This window comes from Crocuta crocuta, unplaced genomic scaffold (genome assembly GCF_008692635.1).
Source record: "Crocuta crocuta isolate KB4526 unplaced genomic scaffold, BGI_CrCroc_1.0 scaffold842, whole genome shotgun sequence".
Taxonomy (NCBI): domain Eukaryota; kingdom Metazoa; phylum Chordata; class Mammalia; order Carnivora; family Hyaenidae; genus Crocuta; species Crocuta crocuta.
This window is the reverse complement of record NW_027531891.1, coordinates 102,000-124,924: the sequence shown is the minus strand read 5'-3', so window position 1 is coordinate 124,924 and position 22,925 is coordinate 102,000. Positions and strand designations below refer to the sequence as shown.

Below are 22,925 nucleotides of genomic sequence, written 5' to 3'. Positions count from 1 at the left end.
TTAAGTCACGCAGAGAAGAACAGATACCATACGTTTGCACGTATAGGAGGATTAGGAAGAACTTAAAGGAGGACCATGGGGAAGAAGAAGGGGAGAAATAGTGGGGGAGAGGGAGAGAGGCAAACTATGAGAGACTCTTGAATGCTGAGAACAAATGGAGGACTGATGGGTTGGGGGGGAAGGGGGGACGTGGTCATGGAGGAGGGCACTTGTGGAGATGAAAACCAACTTGACAATAAACTATTTGTAAAAAAAAAAAAAGTTTGTCATTTTAGAACTTCTAAGTTGTTCTAAGAGTTTTTAAGTTGACTTCTGTGTTTTTAGTCCTTCAGCTGTATCTTTGGTAATATTTTTGGCTCTCTAAATTTACATTAGATACTTTCATAACCCACTGCTCATGCCGTTTGCTTCTTTACTCACCAGTTGTTTTGCATAGAACCCTCCTCCCTTCCCCCCAGGTCCAGAGAAGCTGCTCAGGTTTGATAAAAGGGGCTTTTGCCATGGAAGCTAGCTGCATCGGGCAGGCAGGGACAGCAAGATGGTGTCACAGAGGCAGGTCCTCATATCCTTGCTGCTGTGGGTCTCAGGTGAGAAATTTCAAATTTGCCACATGCCTTTTGGAGTAGTATCATTTTAGAGTTACAAAAATGTTTTTATGATATAATGAAAATACTGGCTATTTCCAAAATAGCCCCAATTATGGGCTGAAATGTACAACACTCTTCAAACACCGTTATTTCAGGGTGTCTGCCCTAAAGTGCATATTACGTTCTCTTGATTGCAGGTGCCTGTGGGGAGATCACGATGACGCAGTCTCCAGCCTCCCTGGCTGGGTCTCTGGGCCAGCGGGTCACCATGAACTGCAGGGCCAGTCAGAGTGTTAGCAACGAAGTAGGTTGGTACCAACAGAAACCAGGACAGCGACCTAAGCTGCTCATCTACAGTGCATCCAACCGGGCATCTGGAGTCCCCGACCGGTTCAGCGGCAGTGGGTCTGGGACAGATTTCACCCTCACCATCAGCAACATCCAGGCTGAAGACGTGGTGACTTATTACTGTCTGTAGCATAATAGTTATCCTCCCACAGTGCTTCAGCCTCGTACACAACCCTCCTCCCCAGGGCCCTGGGTCAGGGAGGCTTCACTGCACCTGCTGCTGCCTCCCTGCTCAACACTGAACGTGCACTTTCCTGTGTCTGCCTGAGAAGCTACCTCTCCCGACTTATTCCTTACAGGGCTGTTTAAGGCCCAGGGGAAAGTTAAGGGGAATGGCTTTTCCTGGATCCCTTTTAGTGGCAGATTAGTGAACACAAATGCCATAAAGATGTCTTAGAGAGGCTGTCAGGAGTTTTTGTGTCACAGGACCTGGTGTGTTTTGTAGGGACAGATGGCATAGTTTAGCCAGAAAGGTTCATCTCTACCCTTTGGTGAAGGGTCTGGTGAATTTCACATCTTGATGGATGGATTCTCTCTTCCCTGGCCTCCTTGACTCTGGAGCATTTCTCTTATATTTCCTTACTCTCTTGGTCTTCTTTCTTCGCCCACTGTNCAAATGGAGGACTGATGGGTTGGGGGGGAAGGGGGGACGTGGTCATGGAGGAGGGCACTTGTGGAGATGAAAACCAACTTGACAATAAACTATTTGTAAAAAAAAAAAAAGTTTGTCATTTTAGAACTTCTAAGTTGTTCTAAGAGTTTTTAAGTTGACTTCTGTGTTTTTAGTCCTTCAGCTGTATCTTTGGTAATATTTTTGGCTCTCTAAATTTACATTAGATACTTTCATAACCCACTGCTCATGCCGTTTGCTTCTTTACTCACCAGTTGTTTTGCATAGAACCCTCCTCCCTTCCCCCCAGGTCCAGAGAAGCTGCTCAGGTTTGATAAAAGGGGCTTTTGCCATGGAAGCTAGCTGCATCGGGCAGGCAGGGACAGCAAGATGGTGTCACAGAGGCAGGTCCTCATATCCTTGCTGCTGTGGGTCTCAGGTGAGAAATTTCAAATTTGCCACATGCCTTTTGGAGTAGTATCATTTTAGAGTTACAAAAATGTTTTTATGATATAATGAAAATACTGGCTATTTCCAAAATAGCCCCAATTATGGGCTGAAATGTACAACACTCTTCAAACACCGTTATTTCAGGGTGTCTGCCCTAAAGTGCATATTACGTTCTCTTGATTGCAGGTGCCTGTGGGGAGATCACGATGACGCAGTCTCCAGCCTCCCTGGCTGGGTCTCTGGGCCAGCGGGTCACCATGAACTGCAGGGCCAGTCAGAGTGTTAGCAACGAAGTAGGTTGGTACCAACAGAAACCAGGACAGCGACCTAAGCTGCTCATCTACAGTGCATCCAACCGGGCATCTGGAGTCCCCGACCGGTTCAGCGGCAGTGGGTCTGGGACAGATTTCACCCTCACCATCAGCAACATCCAGGCTGAAGACGTGGTGACTTATTACTGTCTGTAGCATAATAGTTATCCTCCCACAGTGCTTCAGCCTCGTACACAAACCTCCTCCCCAGGGCCCTGGGTCAGGGAGGCTTCACTGCACCTGCTGCTGCCTCCCTGCTCAACACTGAACGTGCACTTTCCTGTGTCTGCCTGAGAAGCTACCTCTCCCGACTTATTCCTTACAGGGCTGTTTAAGGCCCAGGGGAAAGTTAAGGGGAATGGCTTTTCCTGGATCCCTTTTAGTGGCAGATTAGTGAACACAAATGCCATAAAGATGTCTTAGAGAGGCTGTCAGGAGTTTTTGTGTCACAGGACCTGGTGTGTTTTGTAGGGACAGATGGCATAGTTTAGCCAGAAAGGTTCATCTCTACCCTTTGGTGAAGGGTCTGGTGAATTTCACATCTTGATGGATGGATTCTCTCTTCCCTGGCCTCCTTGACTCTGGAGCATTTCTCTTATATTTCCTTACTCTCTTGGTCTTCTTTCTTCGCCCACAGTCACCTTCCAACTCTGGGCCTTCCCAGTATTAAACCTTTGACCTCTCAGATTCAGAACCTCATATGTGGAAGGTAGCATTTCTTTCCCACTTTATCCTTTGTGGACCCTATTTTTCATCATCTGGCCAATGTACCTGACGTTCATTTCTGCTCTATCTCCTTTCATACCTCCTTTCTCTCTCTCCATTTTTTCAAGGTGTACCTTCTCACAAAGGAAACTCTCCAATTCTTTCATCTCAGCAACTAGAAATATGAGCTAATGTTGCTCAGCACATGTTCTCACTATTTGTCGCCTCTTTCTTTAAAGTCATCCCTTGGGCATTCAGGTCTAATCTAATGACTGAAAGGACTTACGGCTCTAAGTGTTCTATAATTTGAGTACCTTGGAAAACATTTAATTAACATGCCTATTTCAGTATAAAAGCAGGAAAAATCCCACGAATTTTAATATAATTTCTTCACCTCCTTCTGAGAAACATGGGTTAATGCCACTTAGCTTCAGGAAAGACCACAGCAAACCTGGTCATTGTGCTCTGAACACTCTTACCTACAAAACAGCTTCTCATGATGATTAGAAATATAGTTAAAGTATCCATATTAAGGAATCCATATCATTCATTCCAGATATGTTTTCAGAGTGCTTACTTTGTGTCAAGAACAAAGATATCTGCTTTCACCCCAGCTGTGAGGGACAGACAATAAGTACCTGTATCAGTGAATACTTACTATGTTGTTTTGGAAGTGCTATAAAGAAAAAAAAAAAGGGATTCATCTTGCTGGGGTAAGAGTGAGTAGAAATTGAAAACCAGATGATGTATTGCTTAGCTATTGTATTTAATAAAATCACCCTCAAACTGTAGTGGCTTANTTTTCAGAGTGCTTACTTTGTGTCAAGAACAAAGATATCTGCTTTCACCCCAGCTGTGAGGGACAGACAATAAGTACCTGTATCAGTGAATACTTACTATGTTGTTTTGGAAGTGCTATAAAGAAAAAAAAAAGGGATTCATCTTGCTGGGGTAAGAGTGAGTAGAAATTGAAAACCAGATGATGTATTGCTTAGCTATTGTCATTTAATAAATCACCCTCAAACTGTAGTGGCTTAGAATGGTATCAATTTTATTGCTGTCATGTTTAATAGTTGGCTGAGCTTTCTGTTAAAATACGGACCAGGCCTGATTGATCTTCATTGGCCTTGGCTGGCTTTCTCGTGTGTTTAAAGTTAGCTGACAGGTCAACTAGGTGCTTTTGTTACAGAAAGGCTCACATTCCTTACCTCTCTTTCACACTGGTGTGGTTAGCTCACTATCTGTTGGGGCTGTCTGGGCGACTGGGCCTCATGTCCCTCATTGTGTGGCAGACTAATCCTAAGCTTCTGTGACAGGTGGCAGGGCCTCAAATGAGAAAGTAAAAGCACACGAGGCATCTTGGAGCCAAACCTTACCACTGACACAATTCCCCATCTGATGCATTCTAATGATCAATGCAGCTGATCCTGTTGAAGAAGAGGGTAAATCGATCCCTGCTCTTGATAGAAGGAGCTGCAAGGTTATATTGCAAAAGGCATGGGTAGAGGGAGGGATAAAGAATGGGGGAATCTGTATTTGCAATCATTCTACTCTAGGGTCATAGAGGGCTGGACTGAGAAAGTGTGACTTAATCAGTATTTCAATGTGGTGAAGAAAGGAACCATAGAAATACTTTTAGGCAGTAGAGTTGTAGTTGGTTCTAAGTAGAATAAACAGCACATTTCTGAGTGGGAATGTGATCAGCACGTGGATGAAGTAAAAGGAAGCCAATGTTGCCAAAGTGGAGTGTACAAGGGGTATAGCAGTGGAAATGAGATCCAAGAAATCACAGGGAGGCCACCTTATATAGGACTCTGTAGACTTCTCTAAGGATTTGGCTTTTACTTTGAGTGATGTGGTAAGTGGGAGAGTTTTGAATAGAGCAGGGCATACTTTGGTTCATAGTTTAACAGGATCTCTCTGGGAGGCCAGACTGGAAAGATAACTGTTGGGTGACCACTGCGATCCCCCAGGCTAGAGAGAATGACAGCTTGGGTCTTTGGCAGTGGTAGTAAAGGAGGGAGGAGCTGTGTATTTTGATGACAGAGATAACAATATGCCTATGGTTTTGAGAAGGAGCGTGAGAGAGAGAGAGGTCTCAGGGTGACTCCAGAGTTTTTCTCTGAGTTCTAGAAGGGTGGAATTGCCATCTGTTCCAATAGGGAAGACTGTGGAAGAGTGGATTTGGGGAAGAAGATGAGGAATTTGGTGTTGGACATTTTAAGTTTGGGATGTGTGTTAGATCTTCACATGCAGCTGTCAAGTAGCCATTGGATATACAGGTCTAGGGTTCAGGGAGAGAATTGCACTGGAGCTTGGAATATGATAAGCTTTGGCAGGAGTGTTGCCTAGATCAGAGGCCCAGGGGCTGAACTCTGAGGCAGGAGAGATGAGGAGGTACCACCAACGGAGTCTGTGAAGGAGCAGTGGGATGGAAGACCAGCAAGATGGTGTTTTGCTCTGGAGTCCAGAGTGAAAGGTAGATCAAGGAGGAAGGTGTGGTCAATGTGTTAAATGCTCATGATGGGTCTAGTGAGATGTAGAGTGGCATGTGGCCATTGAACTTGGCAATGTGACTGTCACTGGTGACTTTGAAAAGTTTCAGTGATATGGTGGGAGTAAGCCCTTGAATGTAGAAAGCTCAAGAAGGAGGTGGGGCTCCAACAAGAGAGATCTTGACCTGTGCAGAAGTTGATGATCAACAGACTGAGTAACCCAGGTGCCCCAGTTTATGGAAGGGTTTAAATGAGTGTGTGGGTAGGTGTGAGTGTGCTTAGAGAGAGAGAGAGGGAAGATTGCATTTACTGCTGTAATTTAGAACCTATGCTGGATCCATTAGTGCCTTTGATTTTTACGGGGTGGAAATGATGGGTGTGGCAGAAGACAGGGACATGGCCATGTGAGCTTATCTCTGCTTCAAAATGAGGTCATCGGCTCAGCTGCACAATGTCATGGAAAGCTCTTACAGTCTGTCCCTCATCAGGTGTGTCTGGTACAGCCTGGCAATCAGAGAAAGGAGGCTAATGTGCGTTTGCATACCAAAACTGCACAGGTACTCATGGGTCAAGGATTTCCACATACTGAACATTCCCACTGATGGCTTTGGAGATTTTGTAACAGAGGATATCACCGTGAGAGGTGCAGGATCATCTCGTTGACAGAAATAATATGCAGTACCTTCATATTTCACCTTATCAACTCTTAGGGAGGAAAAATGGTGGAGAAGTAGGGATCTCTGTAAATTTCACCTGTCCCCATCTCTCACATGGCCAAGGCCTGAAGCTGTAGGAACCCTTACAGAATCAAGGAGCTTGGGAGGAAAAGGAGACAGAGTCTGCTAAGAACACCTTATAGCGTGAGTGCGAACTGGGGAAGATAAAATCGGACCAGAACCAGAGACACAGAGGGAGGGGGGATTCCCCTCTGCGGGGGGCCACAGTGAGTCTAGGGGGAAAAAGAGGAGCCAAAACTTCTCAAGACACTGTTCCTGTCGCTGGAGAAGAGAAAATCTCCTCTCTGGACACAGAGGGACCCAGTTTTCCGCTGTCTAGCTGACCCTTGGCAGGACGCACAGGTCCCAGGTAACCCCAGGTGAAACTGCTCTTCAATCGCCAGCTGACCTGGACGAGAAGGGAGCAGGCACTTCTGGCTCGATCCCTAGTAGGAAGGCGAGAGGCTTGAAACTGCTCTGAGGGGTTGCCTGTGAGTTTATATTACGGGCAATTTCCATGGGGCACGCAGACTGAGATCTGGAAACGAGGCCTGGCTTGGGATATAGAGCACAGCCCACCTTGGCTATGCCCTCAGCACAGGGAAATCACACCCAAGAGTGAGTGGTAATGCTTGGTTCAAGAAGGGACTGGGGCGCCGCCACTTTTCACCCCAAAACCACCAAGGCAGGACTCCCACGGGATGCACTGGACTAAACCATGCCCATCCTGCTTGAGAGGTGCCTTCTTCTTCTTCTTTTTTTTTTTCTTTTTGCTGGATCTGGGGCAAGACCAACATGAATCCACTGCCCTGATTAATAATGGTCACTGGCTTGCTTAAACAGTCACATTTAATCCATTCTCTAGGTGTAAATTCTACACCTCCACCGCTACCTTTTCATCTCTTTCTCTTTGGTGTAATCAGACTATATCGTTTCTCTGGATAGCATCATCATCATTTCTCTTGCCTCTTCTCTAACCATATTCCACTCTTTCGCTCTTTGAAAAAAGCCTCTTATTCCTTCTGCCTGTTCATTTCATTTACAATTTTTCTTCATCCCTGTCCTGTCATTTCTCTCTTTCTCTATGCTCTTCCGCCAGCATTGCATACACCCGGCTATTTACTTGTAGCTGGGAAATCTGGTTACATGCTTTAGACTGTCCTTTGTTTATTGGGTTTCTACTTTTTACTTTTCTTTTCTTCTTTTTTCCTTTTTTATGTATTTTTATTTCTTATTATTTACCTTCCCTCCTTCCTCTTTTCTTTTTCATTTTCCCTTTGGTTTGCTTGTTTTTTGTATTTGTCTGTGCATTTGTGTGCCTTTGTTCCCTGTGTGTTTGTCTGTCTGTTTTCTTTTCCAGGGCTACCTCAAGAAACAAGCCAAAGTACACATGGTGGAGAGTCTGAAATACCACTATGAGTAGGAAAATAAAAAAACCAAGGTCTCTACAAGAGACCAAGAGATACCATTCAAAGAACACTTTCTGAAAGGACAGGCCCTGGACAGTCCAAGAGCCTTCTTTGGTACAGCAGCACCCACAAGTGCAGAGTGCATAACAAGATGTTAAAATTAAGAAGAGATAGAAAGCTAACCAAAATGACGATATGAAAGAGCTCTCCTCCAACAAAATTCCAAGAAGAACTGACAGCTAAAGAACTGCTCAAAATAGATATAAGCTAAATAACTGAACAAGAGTTTGGAACAAGAGTCATAAAATTAATCACTGGATTTGAAAAAGGCATGGAAGGCATCAGAGAAAATATTGTTACAAAGACTATGGAGCTTACAAATAGTTGTGATGAATTAAAAACCTGCTATAAATGAGATGCAAAATAAAACAGAGGTGTCCAATGCATGGATTGAAGAGACAGAAAGGAGAATAAGTGATTTAGAAGACACAATTATAGAAAAAGAGGAAGTTGAGAAAAAGAGAGATAAACTGATCCAGGAACATGAAAGGAGAGTTCGAAACTCAGCGATACAATCAAACAGAACAATATCTGTATCATAAGAATTCCAGAAGAGGAAGAGAGAGGGAAAGGTGCTGAAGGAGTCCTTCAACAAATTATAGCAGAAAACTTCCGCAATCTGGGGAAGGAAACAGACGTTGAAATCCAAGAGGCACAGAGAACCCCCCTCAAATGTAACTTGAATCGATCTTCTGCACAACATATCACAGTGAAACTGGCAAAATATAAGGACAAAGAGAGAATTTTGAAAGCAGCTAGGGAGAAAAGGGCCCTAACATACAAAAACCTATCAGAGTGTTGACAGACCTATCTACTGAAACTTGGCAGGCCAGAAAGGAATGACAGGAGATCTTCAATGAGATGAACAGAAAAAAATATGTACCCGTGAATCCTCTATCCAGCAACCCTGTCATCCAGAATAGAAGGAAGATAAAAGTCTTTCCAAATAAAAAAAAAAAAAGGAAAGAATTTGTCATCACTAAACCAGCTCTACAAGAAATCCTGAGGGTGAGTCTCTGAGGGAAATGTTTAAGGAATGCAAGAAACCAGAGACACAACCACAAGCATAAATCCTATAACGGACACGATGACTCTACCTATATTTTTCAATAATAACACTGAAAGTAAAGGGACTAAATGCCCCAATCAAAAGACATAGGGTAGCAGAATGGATTAAAAAAAAACCCCAAAATTCATCTATTTGCTGTCTACAGGAAACTCATTTTAGCTGGAGGATACCTTCAGACTGAAAGTAAGGGGATGGAGATATATCTATCATGATACTGGAAGTAAAAAAAAAAAAAAAAAAGCTGGAGCAGCTATACTTATATCAGACAAACTGGACTTTAAAGTAAAGACAGTAAAGGGATGAAGAAGAGCATTATATTACAGGGTCTATCCATCAGGAAGAGCCAACAATTAGAAATGTTTATGCACCAAATATGGAAGCCCCTAAATACATAAAATAATCACGAACAGCAACACTCTTATCGACAAGAACGTGCTAATAGCAGGGGACTTTAATACTCCACTTACAACAATGGATACATCAACTATACAGAAAGTCAATAAAGACACAATAGACTTCAATGATACATTGGACCAGATGGATTTGACAGATATATTTAGAACGCTACATCCAGAGGCTATGGAATTCACTTTCTTCTCAAGTGCACATGGCACATTCTCCAAGATTGATCACATACTGGAACATAAACAGCCCTCAATAAATATAAAAGTACTGGGATCATACCATGCACACTTTCAGATCACAGTGCTATAAAACTCGAATTCAATTTTTGGAAGAAGTCTGGAAAACCTCCAAAAAAGGGAGGTTAAAGAACACCCTACTGAAGAATGAATGGGCCAATCAGGCAATTAGAGAAGAAATTTAAAAATATATGGAACCAAATGAAAATGAATATATAACAATCCAAACTCTATGGGATGCAGCAAAGAAGTCCTCAGAGGAAAGTACATTGCACTCCAGGCCTATTTCAAGAAATTAGAAAAAGCGCAAGTCCATAATCTAACAGTGCAACTAAAGCAACTAGAGGGAGAGCAACAAGAGCACCCCAAACCCAGTAGAAGAAGAGAAATAACAAAAACCAGAGCAGAAATAAACAGTATAGAAAGCAAAGAAACAGTTGAATAGGTCAATGAAACCAAGAGTTGGTTTTTTCAAAAAATAAACAAAATTGAGAAACCCCTAGCCAGGCTTCTCAAAAAGAAACGAGAGAGCACTGAAACAGACAAAATCATGAATGAAAATGGACTTATACAACCAACCCCTCAGAAATACAAGCAATTATCAGGGAATACTATGAAAAATTATATGCCAACAAATTGGACAACTTAGAAGAAATGGACAAATGCCTAAACACACACTCACTACCAAAATTCACATGGAAGAGATAGAAAACCTGAACAGGCCCATAACTAGTGAGGAAATGGAATCTGTTATCAAAAATCTCCCCCAAAATAAGTGCCCTGGGCCAGCTGGCTTCCCTGGGGAATTCTATCAGGCATTTACAACAGAATTAATACCCATTCTTCTCCAACTATTCCAAAAAATAGAAATCGAAGGAAAACTTCCAGACTCATTTTATGAGGCCAGCATCACTTTGATTCCCAAGCCAGACAGAGATCCAGCCAAAAAAGAGAACTACAAGCTATTAATCCCTGATGAATAAAGATGCAAATATCCTCAACAAGATACTTGCAAATCGAATTCAACAGCACATAAAAAGAATTATCCACCAAGATCAAGTGGGATTCATTCCTGTGTTACTGGGCTGGTTCACTTCATCAACTCTTAGGGTGAATCTGCTCTATACCCACTGCCACTGAACCAGGATGAAGTCACAAAGATAAGAGTGGAGACACGTTTAAGAATATGTGTAGGAGCTTGTCCTCGTTCGTGTTGATGAGGTGTATATTATCATCAATGTCTTGGCTTGGCTGGCTTTGGTGTTAATGGTGGCTCTGTTTCCTGGAGCCACTGACATGTTGGAGGCCATTGGGCACCTGGATGATTCAGTCGGTTAAGCATCGGATTCTTGATTTTGACTCAGTTCGATTTAGCTATGTCTGGCTCAACGCTTATCATGAAGTCCTCTCTCTCTCTGTCTCTCGCCATCCTCTCTCACCCCCTTCCCTGCTTGTGATCTCTCTCTCTCAAAAATAAATAAATGAAAAACCTAAAAAAATGCTGGAAACTGTGTGAGTATTTTTTCTGCTCTGATGTCAATCTAGGGAAGAAAATAAGAAAGATATATTGAAAACTCCATGTTTGGAGAGAATGATGAAAATCAGTTTCTTTCTTTGTTTATTTATTTATTTAGTTTTTGGAGTCAGAGAGTTCATGAGTAAGGAAATGGGAGGGGGAGTGGCGAGGAAGGGAAGAGAATCCTAAGGAGGCCTCACTAGCAGAGTGGAATCAAACACAGGGCTCATTCCACAACTTGGGATCATGACCTGACCTGAAATCAAGAGTCAGACACTCACCGAAGGACTACCCAAGCACCACAGAAAATCAATTTCTTATAAAGATGTCATATTTTTTATAATTTTTAAAAGTATTTATTTATTTTTGAGAGAGATAGAGACAGAGCATGAGCAGGGTAAGGGCAGAGAGGGAGGGAAACAGAATCTGAAGTAGGCTCCAGGTTTTGTACTGTCAACACAGAGCTTGATGTGGGGCCGAAACTACAAGGTTGAAATAATGACCTGAGCCAAAGTCAGATGCTTAACCAATGAGCCACCCAGGTGTCCCTCTGATCACCAGCTTTTATCCAAATTCATATTCACACTTAGATATTAGACAAACTTGGAGAGCATACATGGGTGAGGAAATGTGGATATTTTCCTCTCTCTAGTTCACGTTTGCTTTGAGGAAATTGCCCTGTGTTCCTCTCATAAAATATTGAAGCAAATAATCTCCAAACATCGGTGGCTAAATTTCTCAAGACGAAGTGGCCTCACCTTCAAGCAGTGCTCTCTGGCACGCAAACTGGCTTAGGTCCAGGCACTGAGTCAGAAGCTTGATTGTAGACTTCAGCTCACCCGACCTAGAGTTTTCCGGTCATATGCATGAAATTCTCCAAGGGTCTACACATAAATTCAATCCCTAATAAGCTATGATCTATTAGTCACTGTCATAGTTCCCTATTTCTGATGTCACTCTGCACTTGCTGTCCCCTTTGTAAACTGTACACATTTCACCTGTGAAAGGTTATCACTATTTTCTGGCCTGTGCTTTTCCCTGATCCCATTTGTCATGGGTGACAGTGGGAAACCCATTCCCAGTAGGAATTGCAAGATTCTCTGGGAAACCAATTTTGAGAGAGAGAGTTCAGATTTTTTAAATTACAGAGTGTTCTTGAGATGTGCGTCTCTAAAAAGGAGAGTCAGAAAGCAGAATTGGACAGATAGAGAAACTGAGCTGTGATAAGGTCTTACGAAAAGCCACCGCCAACCCCACATGGAGGTCTAGAGATGCAGTCGCTCTACAGGGTTGAAGTGGAGTGGAGCAAGGGTGCTGGGCCTTTATACCCTTCCATCCAATAAGTATTGTCTTTCCTAGAAAAGAAGTGTCACCTTGGGCCTGGTAGTTCTTCAGGAAGGTAATGTCCTCAGAGGGCGACCAGCGGAAGGTGGCCTGCAGGCAGCCCTCACAGAACCTGCAGCGGTACAGCTCTTATTTGCAAAGGGGAATCCAAGCAGCACACAGCAGGTCCTCCTCCCATCATTTCCATTAAATCAGTGAACTCAAGCCAATGGAGGCTCTCATGCCAAAATCCCCCATGTAAGTGGACCAATTGCCAGTCCAGACACGCACAACTAATAGGTTTTTATTATTTGTGGTTATATCCATAGACACTAGAGTACCATTTTGGTGGGAAAAAGCTACTTCCCCCCAATCTGAGTACCAGAAAACAGCGGAAGCAAGTTTCAGACATACTGAGACATGCATACAGTCATTTTCTAACAAGAGGGAACAAAATGGACCTCAGATCTGTTGCACAAACCCTACCCCCTGTCCCTACAAAATGATAGAAGAAAGAAATGAAAAAAAAATAGACCTCATTATAGTTAATAATTCTTTTCAAATTTATCATTAAGGAAGCAAATAGATAATCCATAAAATGAGAGAAGATATTCTCATGCACATTCTGACAAAAGATTCATTTTTAGAATTTAAAGAACTCTCAAAAAAAAAAAAAAAAAAGACCAACTATGGGTGTGTTTGGTTTGCCCAAGCACTGCCCAAGAAACAAACTATCTAAATAGCAATTCAATAGTAAACGTATGGTAAATAACTTAAAATCATTAGTCATCACAAAGTTGTAAATTTTAACATAATACCTTTCAGAATCGACCAATAAGGATATAATAAACAGTCTGACAATAGAAAGTATGGGGAAAGGATTTACAGCAAGTGGAAATGTCACACATGATTTGTGGGGTGTAAAGAAATTCACCATTTCAGAAAACTGTTCCGTAGGACCTACCAAATCTGAGGCTAGCTCTGTGCACAGTGCTTTCATGCCTTCGAACACACCCATGGATAGTGAGTGCAAAATCCACTAAAGACTTTGAAAGAATGTCCTTCAAAACTGTATTGATAACATATTCAAATCTGAACCCATTCATTAACTGAAAAATGAAGATATTGTGACATTTCTTGTAACAACAAACTATTCTGCAGTGAAAAGGAAGAAGTTACTGCCACACTAACAACATAGAGAAAGTTCAAGGAACATGTTGAGTCAACGACGCAAGACACCAAAAAGTACATACTTTATGATACCATTTACATGAACTACAAGAACAGATTAAGTCTGCGCTACATGGTGAGGAAATTAGAAAGGTGATGGCGTCCTCTGGTGGTAGGTATGGAGCATGGCATTGATTAGAAGGAGCTTGAGGGAAAAGTGTGATGCTGGAGAGGGTGTGTCTGTCTGGATCTGAGTGGTGGTGAGAGGGGGGATGTATCTGCTCGAGTTCACTCAGGTGTACACTTTAAATTCACATTATAACAGTAAAGGCGCTTTATTTTTTAAATGAATGAGTTTGAAGAGCCAAAAATTAAGTCCTCCATTAAGAGAAACCTCGGGCTGCACATAGCCCCAGGCCCAGTTCCAGGAAAAGCCTCAGATTGTTCAAAGCTAACGCCATCCTCGGACTGCCCTCAGTTCAGCTAATCAAAGAGAAAAAAGGAAACACTCCTATGGTCTGAGTCAAGGCTGGGAACTGCAGATACAAACTAGCCAATTTCTCACCACTTGTCTGAAACCCACGTGGGCCCTTTGAACTAACCTCATAATTTTCAAAGGATTCTCAAGAGTCATGATTGGGTCCCACCAAAAGGAATGAATACCTCACAGATACTGAATGGTCAAAGCTGTGATTGTAATTGGTGCTTTTGTGATGATGCTACATGTACTGTAACACCCCCATCCCTTACTCCTTAAAAACCCTGTTCGCTATTGTTCTTCGCTTCACCTTGCTGCCGTGACGCCGGTAGGCTGGTGAGCCCCTGCTCGAGCTTGTAATAAAGACCCTTTTGTATTTGCATCGGTGCCAGCTCCTTGGAGGTCTCTGGGACTCACGATTCGGGCACAACAAGTTCAACAATGAGTAGGCATTATGGACTCAGGATCAGACGTTTTTCCTGTCTTTTTCCCTACAAGCACTGGTCCCTTGAAAAACTTGAACTCTGAGAACCTCTCATCTCTAGAGGATTATTGTGTGACTGATTACTGTAAACGAGCAAGGCCTCAGTGCACCACTGAACACACAGCAGGTCTTCAAGTGTAGGCAGATGGTAATAGACTGTGTTGTTGTTTATGTTTATTAGGATTAATAGTAGTAGCAGGGGCAATAGTAGTATCTTCTAGGATATGGGCTCCTCTTTTTTTGCCTAGTTCTCAGAGTGTATCTGAGGGATGGGATTCAAAGGCCATGCTGTGGACAAATTCCTTTGCAGGTTACACCTAGAGATCTCAATATTACATTAATTGAAGGTCTGAGGCTTTGGGTTTGTCTAGAAAAGAAGCTTTGGAAGGACACAGTCCCTTGTGTTTGCTCTCAAAATAAATGAAGAAACTAAAAAAAAAAAAAAAAGAAAGAAAGAAAAAAAGAAACACAATTGAATTTTCTCTTAATTCTTTTCCCCTGTGGGAGAGAATTGGCAAGAACAGACATGTCCCACCCTGTCTTGCTAGATGTCCCATATATGCAGCTAGCAGTTAAGTCCTGCCCCATGAGAGCCTTGAAAAGTAAGAGAAGTGGTAAGAATGGTCTATAGAAAGGACAGTGGGGAGGCAGATCCGAGTGCTGTGCCGGGCATTCTTCCAGGCAGAGGAGGTGGGACCTGGGGGATGTGAAGACTGTTAACAGTCAGGATCCTCCAGAGAAGCACAACTAATGAGATATCCGTGGAGACAGAGATTGTGAGAATTGAGAGTGTGTGGTGGGGGTGGTGAGTCCAGAGTCTGTAGAGCAGGCTGGCAGCCTGGAAATTGAGGTTGGTGTTGATATTGCAGCCTTGAGTGGGAAATCTGTAGGCTGTAAATTGAGGCCGAGTTTCTATTGTTGCAACTTAAAGAAGAATAGCTTCTTCTTTGGGAAACCTCAGTCTTGCATATTAAAGCCTTCAACTGATTGGATGAGGCTCCCTCCCTCATTAGGGAGAGTAACCTGTGTTATGCAAGGTCTACTAATTTAAATGCTAATCACACCAAAAACTACCTTCAGGATAACATCTAATTTGGCATTTGACCACACTACTGGGCTCCATAGGCTAGTTGAGGTGAGATGTAAAATTAACCGTCACTAGGGGCAAACTGGGGGGCTGAGTGATGGGAGAAGTGACCCTTTGTGAGGGTGAGATGTGGATCACCAGTTAGGGTCTACTTGATACAGAGCATAGCTGTCTCTTAGGAAATTTCTCAGGCCCAGAATCTGTGCAGAAGCCACATGGACACCTGTAGAACAGCCAAAGTGCACCTGACAGAGTAAGGACCATGCATCTGCCACATTCAGAGAAAAGACTTGAAGAATTTCAGTAGCTGCACTTGCAGTAGACCCATAGCCACAATCCTACGCCCTACTCATGGTGATGCACACTCAGTTTCTTAATGGAATTGCACGCCCCCCCCCCCTACCCTTCCCTCTGCTGGAGAATGAACAGCAGGACTAGGAACAGGCAACCTTGAGCTGACTTCTCAAACCATTGGATGGTATGAAATTTTCTTTTCTTTATTTATTTTAAAGAGAGATAGAGACCGAGAATGGGAACCTGGTAGGGGCAGAGAGAGAAGCACAGAGGATCCAAAGTGGGCTCTGTGCTGACAGCAGTGAGCCCAGTGTGGGGCTGGAGACAGACCTGGGGTTTGAACTCATGAACTGTGAGATTGTGATATTAGCCAAAGTCAGATGCTCAACTGACTGATCCACCCTGGAACCCTGGAGCTAAATTTTCTTGAAAGAGCCTAGAGTTAATAAATTGGCTAATTTCACACAGTATGGAAATATTGAACTGAAAAAATATAATAAATAAAATTCAGGATTCAGACTTCTCTTAGCTCAAATTAGGGTCTCACTTTTCTCCCAAAGTGAGTAGTTCAGAGCCTATTTCCCATCTCTGACCCTTTGACAGCCCCAAAACCGAGCTCAAGGGATTGAAACATTCTTAGAGAGCTGCAGGATAAAAATGGCTGTAGAATCCCAAAATCTTTGGCCTGAGAGTTTTAAAAATTGGGTCCAAAGTTCTCCATTTTCTTCTTATGCCTTCCATTCCTTTCCCGCCTCCCTCCCTCTGTCCCTCCTTTCCTTCCTTTATTCCTCCTTTCCTCTGTTCTTCACTCCCTCACTTCCTACTTACCCCCTTTACTCCCTTCCACCTCTGACTCTACCTTCCTTCCTTCCTTCTATTGTTTTTTTTATTGTTTCCCAGCATATTTTATAATTTTACCAGGATTATTGATATGAAGAGCCTAGCTCATCATTTCTGGAAACTCAAACCATTTAACAACATTCTTGAATTTCAAACGGAAGCTCACCATAGATCTTGTAGCAGTTTGTCATTTTAGAACTTAAAGTTGTTCTAAAGGTTTCTAAGTTGACTTCTGTGTTTCTAGTCCTACAGCTATATCTTTGGTGATATTTTGGTTCTCTAAATTTACATTAGATACTTTCATAACCCACTGCTCATGCCGTTTGCTTCTTTACTCACCAGTTGCTTTGCATAGACACCCCCGCCTCCCCCAGAGCAGCTGCTCAGGTTTGATAAAAGGGGCCTTTGCCATGTAAGCTAAGCTGCATCGGGCAGGCAGGGACAGCAAGATGGTGTCACAGAAGCAGGTCCTCATATCCTTGTTGCTGTGGGTCTCAGGTGAGAAATTTCAAATTTGCCACATGCCTTTTGGAGTAGTATCATTTTAGAGTTACAAAACTGTTTTTATGATATAATGAAAAACTGGCTATTACCAAAATAGCACCAATTATGCGCTGAAATGTACAACACTCTTCAAACACCGTATTTCAGGGTGTCTGCACTAAAGTGCGTATGTATCACCATTAACTCCTCGTGATTGCAGGTGCCTGCGGGGCGACCACGATGACGCAGTCTCCAGCCTCCCTGGCTGGGTCTCTGGGCCAGCGGGTCACCATGAACTGCAGGGCCAGTCAGAGTGTTAGCAACTACGTAGCCTGGTACCAACAGAAACCAGGACAGCGACCTAAGCTGCTTATCTATGACGCATCCAACCGGGCATCTGGAGTCCCCGACCGATTCAGCGGCAGTGGGTCTGGGACAGATTTCACCCTCACCATCAACAACCTCCAGGCTGAAGATGTGGCGACTTATTACTGTCAGCAGTATAATAGTTATACTCCCACAGTGCTTCAGCCTCGTACACAAACCTCCTCCCCAGGGCCCTGGGTCAGGGAGGCTTCACTGCACTTGCTGTTGCTTCACTGCTCAGCCCTGAACGCGTGTGTTCCTGTGTCTGCCTGAGAAGCTACCTCTCCCGACTTATTCCTTAAAGAGCTGTTTAAGGCCCAGGAGAAAATTAAGTGAAATGGCTCTTCATGGATCCCTTTTAGTGGCAGATTAGTGAACACAAATGCCATAAAGATGTCTTAGGGAGGCTGTCAGGAGTTTTTGTGTCACAGGACCTGGTTTGTTTTGCGTGGACAGATGGCATAGTTGAGCCAGTAAGTTTTGTCTCTATCCTCTGGCGAAATGTCCCGCGAATTTCACACCCTGATGGATGAATTCTCACTTCCCTTGCCTCCTTGACTCTGGAACATTTCTCTTGTATTTCTTTATTCTCTTGATCTCCTTTCTTCACCCACAGTCACTTTACAACTCCTGACCTTCCCAATATTAAACCTTTGACATCTCAGATTCAGACCCTCCTATGTGGAAGGTAGCATTTCTTTCCCACTTTATCCTTTGTGGACCCTATTTTCCAGCTTTTCTGGCCAATTACCTGACGTTCATTTCTGCTCTATCTCCTTTCATACCTCCTTTCTCTCTCCATTTTTGTCCAGGTGTACTTTCTCACAAAGGCAACTCTCTAATTCTTTCATCTCATTAGTCTAGAAAAATGGGCTAGTGTTTCTCAGCACGTGTTCTCACCATTTGTCGCCTTTTTTTTTAAAGTCATCCCTTAGGCATTTAGGTCTAATCTTGTGACTAAAGGGACTCACGGCTCTAAGTGTTCTATAACTTGGTACCTTGGAAAACATTTAATTAACATGCCCATTTCTGTATAAAAACAGGAAAAATCCCATGAATTTTAATATAATTCCTTACCTTCTTCTGAGAAACATGGGTTAATGGCATTTAGCTTCAGGAAAGACCACAGCAAATCTGTTCAGTGTTCTCTGAACACTCTTACCTACAAAACAGCTTCTCATAATGATTAGAAATATAGTTAAAGTAGCAATATTAACGAATCCATATCATTCATTCCAGATATTTTTCCATAGTGCTTAGTATGTGTCAAGACCAAAGATATCTACTTTCACTCCAACTGTGAGGGACAGACAATAAATATCTGTATCAGTGAATACTTACTATGTTGTTTTGGAAATGCTATAAAGAAAAATGAAGGGATTCATCTTGCTGGGGTAAGAGTGAGTAGAAATTTAAAATCAGATGACTTAGGGGCGCCTGAGTGGCTCAGTTGGTTAAGCATCCGACTTCCGCTCAGGTCATGATCTCACGGTTTGTGGGTTCGGGCCCCACGTCAGGCTCTGTGCTGACAGCTAGCTCAGAGCCTGTTTCAGATTCTGTGTCTCCCTCTCTCTCTGACCCTCCCCTTCTCATGCTGTCTCTCTCTCAGAAATAAATAAAACATTTAAAAAAAAAATCAGATGACCTATTGGTTAGCTATTGTCACGTAACAAATTACCGCCAAAATGTAGTGGCTTAGAATGGTAGCATTTATACTGCTGTCATGTTTATTAGTTGCTTGAGCTGTTCTATTAATATGGGCCAGGCCTGATTGATCTTCATTGGCCTTGGCTAACTTGCTTGTGTGTTTAAAGTTAACTGACAGGTCAACTAGTTGCTTTTGTTACAGAAAGGCTCACATTCCTTTCCTCTCTTTCACATTGCTATGGTTGGCTGACTACCAGCTGGGGCTGTCTGGGCAACTGGCCCTCATGTCCCTCATTGTGTGGCAGACAAATCCCAAGCTTCTGTGAAAGTTGGCAGGGCCTCAATGACAAAGTAAAAGCACACGAGGCATCTTGAAATGACACTTGAAACGATGCTCAGCATCCCTCCTCATCAGAGAAATACAAATCAAAACCACACTGAGATATCACCAGCCACCAGTCAGAGTGGCTAAAATGAGCAAATGAGAGGACTCTAGATGCTGGCAAGGATGTGGAGAAATGGGCACCTTCCTACACTGTTGGTGGGAATGTAAACTGATGCAGCCCCCAAAACAGTGTGGCGGTTCCTCAAAAAATTAACAATAGAACTCCCCTATGACCCAGCAGTAGCACTGCTAGGAACTTACCCAAAGGATATAGAAATGCTGATGCATAGGAGCACATGTACCCCAATGTTCATAGCAGCACTCTCAACAATAGCTAAAACATGGAAAGAGCCAGAGTGTCCATCAACTGACGAATGGATCAAGAAGATGTGGTTTATCTATACAATGGAATGCTACATGGCTAAATCAATCAGTCAATAAAAAAACAAAAAAACCAACAACTGCTCTTCTTAGGGAGCACAAAACCTGCCCCAAGGGAACCCTCCACTTGGGGACATCCTTTCACCTGGTACACAGGAGCAGGACCTGTGGGTGGACCTGGGATGGTGGTACCATCTTACTACCTCTCACCTCCCCAGGCTGCTCAGACCCTGTTCCTAGAGAAGCCCCATTATCAGCATCTGGCTACAGGGCTGGACCTGTGGCAGAGGCATTTGGGGCGGAGGTTGATGCAAGCCCCACGGAGGATGAAGGTAGAGCTGGCAGGGTCAAGGCTTGTGGTGGCCCCTGATATGGTGCCTGCCAGCCCCTCCCCTGGGCTGTCTGCCCTTGCCTGGCCCAACCCCTGACAAATGAAAAGTAACTCAAATTATGGGTTAGGAGCAACTCAAATTATGGGATAAATCAGAGAAATGGGTTAGGAGATGATAAATTGTGTGTGGGTGAGCCTGCTTCTGTTTGGGGAAAGATACTTGGGAGGGCATCTTGCAGAAGACAAAGAATTAGCTCATGGGACGGAAAATTTTAGGTGGTAGATAAAGGCTGTCCTCTTGCTCCGTGAGCTTGAGGTCACATGGGTTTTTTTTTTCTCCTTGGTCCCGGTGCCTGTACAGGACACATTAATTTAGATAGAGGGTGAACGGGAAGTTGGGGACTGGCTGTTCTCCACTCTGAGTAAAAATGACCCTTCTGCCTGTGAGGGCTTGGGGGGGGGGGCATGACCTTGGTTTTCAGGATTGAGCAGATGGAGAGTCCTGGTCTTACCCAATGGAGGCAAGTTCCCTGATTAGTGTAGGTCCGCAGTCTTCACCAGACTGCCATGCTCACCCCCTCACCATTTCCAGGTCCTGATGACATTTTAGGACATGGATTGAGGCCATCTACTCAGTGGGGTCGACCTCTCTTCCCCATCTGTACCAGGCTACCCGGTTTCCATCTTTACAATCCCACAGATTTCTCTTCCTGATAATAATCACAACTTGAAATACATAATTTTGCTTCTATGTAATTTTAATCATAGGGATTAAGACAAGCAACTATGCTAACGTAAGACAGCCCCAGGACACTCCCATACATGGAGTCTCAGTCAGACTAGAAGGCAAAGATTTAAGAAACTGGTCACAAAGTCTCTTGGGACATGACTGAGCTCCACTTGGAAATATCTGGTGACTCCGAGTCCCACAGGGTGCTGCAAGAACACGTGTCCCCCTTGGGCACAACTTCAAGGTCTTCTGAGCTGCTTTGCCTGTTGTGGTCATTAGACGAAGCTCCAGGCTTAGCTAACATCCTTAAAGGTAGCTGGTCAGGGTCCCTGAGGAGCAGCCTCTAATCCAGCCATCAGAGACGGGGTCTGGGACTCCCCTAGTATGGATCTTACACATCTGGGTTCTAGGTGAAAGGGGGCACATGGAGAAATGTTGGGCAAACTCACTGTGGCCACGATGCTTCTGGTGTCTCTGGGCTTTTGGTGGCTGAAATTAAAGCATTTGTTATAGGTTTCCAGTTGCCCTGTTACCTTTTGTTTTCTGGGTACTCAGACTGTCATCCATGACTTTGACTACAAGCATCACCAATGACGCGGGCCTACATTGAGATGATCTCAGTGCATCTGTCAAATTTGTTGTGTTTACATTCCAGGCTCCACCGCGGACATTGTGCTGACCCAGTGTCCAGCCTCTCTGACTGTGTCTCCAGGGCAGAGGGCCATCATTCCTGCGGGGACAGTCACAGTGTCAGTGATACATGGGGTATTACCAGCTGAGGGCCCAGCCGCTCTCCCTCAGACACTGGGAGGGTCATGGCCTCTGCTTCCTGTGTCTTGGAGACCTCACAGTGGCCCTTGAGGGGGTCTGAGCTTGGCTGACTGTAGAAGATGCTTGGCCTTTGGAGGAAAGGGAAGAAAAAGATCTAGGTATAAGCCAGTTCTAAATGGGCTCCAGGTTAGTGACATCCTGTGCAATGAAGGAAAAAAATGCAGGTGTGATACAATTCCTCAAAATAGAGCATTAATACTTTCTGTTTTTGTGTTTAAAAAAAGCTTTTTAAAAGTTTATTTGTATGTTTGTTTGTTTATTTAAAAAGAAGGGGGCAGAGAGAGAATCCTAAGTTGGCTCTGTACTGACAGCATGAAGCCCGACTCAGGGCTAAATCTCATGAAAAGACATCATGACCTGAACCAAAATCAAGATTTGGAAGCTTAACCTACTGAGCCCCACAGGAACCTCTAAATATTTTGAGTGTAGTTGACACACAATGTTATGTTAGGTTCAGGTACAACATAGTGATTGAACAAGTTTTGTTTTTTTTTTATTATGGTCTGCTCCCCATACGTGTAGCTACAATCTGTCACCAATCAAGATATTACAATATCATTGACTATATTCTTTATGCTGTGCTTCTTATTCCCATGACTTACTCATTCCATAGTTGGAAGCCTGTACCTCCCACTTGTTTACACCATTTTGCCCATCCCCCACTTCCTACTCCCCTCTGGCAACCACCAGTTTGTTCCCTGTATTGGCAGGTCTGATTCTACTTTTTCTTTTTTTCTTTTTCTTTGTTTATTAATTTGTTTTTTTAGATTCCACTTACAGCTGAAATCATATGATATTTGTCTTTCTCAGTCAGACTTATTTCACTTAACATAACACCCTCTAGATTCATCCATGTTGTAACAAATGGCATGATCTCATCTCTTTTTATGGCTGCTCTCTCTCTCTCTCCTCTCTCTCTNGGTACATAGCTTTTAAAATTAGTTTTTGTTTCTTTGGGTCAATACCCAGCAGGGGAATTATTGGGCCATATAGTATTTGGATTTTTAATTTTTATTGAGAAATCTACATACTGTCTTCCACATTGGTTGTGCCAGTTTTTGTATTCCCACCAAACAGTGTTAGAGCATTAATTTTTGGGTAGATGATGATGATGATGGTTTTAACTTAGTTTTTTTTTAGTTTATTCATTTATTTTGAGAGAATGTGAGCAGGGAAAG

At 43.3% G+C, this 22,925-nt stretch overlaps 1 pseudogene and 2 gene segments (V, D, J or C); all 3 read left to right on the top strand.

Moving 5' to 3' along the window:
- The first annotated feature begins 524 nt into the window (after positions 1-524).
- Positions 525-1,065, top strand: LOC144239163 (immunoglobulin kappa variable 4-1-like). The segment is given in 2 exon segments: positions 525-587; positions 785-1,065. Coding segments are annotated over 2 exon segments (330 nt in total).
- An 856-nt stretch (positions 1,066-1,921) lies between these two features.
- LOC144239164 (immunoglobulin kappa variable 4-1-like) lies at positions 1,922-2,462 on the top strand. The segment is given in 2 exon segments: positions 1,922-1,984; positions 2,182-2,462. Coding segments are annotated over 2 exon segments (330 nt in total).
- Positions 2,463-17,027: 14,565 nt separating this feature from the next.
- Positions 17,028-17,715, top strand: LOC144239160 (immunoglobulin kappa variable 4-1 pseudogene; annotated as a pseudogene). Its single transcript, XR_013337332.1, has 2 exons — positions 17,028-17,091; positions 17,297-17,715. The product of XR_013337332.1 is annotated as an immunoglobulin kappa variable 4-1 pseudogene (transcript).
- The last annotated feature ends 5,210 nt before the right edge of the window (positions 17,716-22,925 follow it).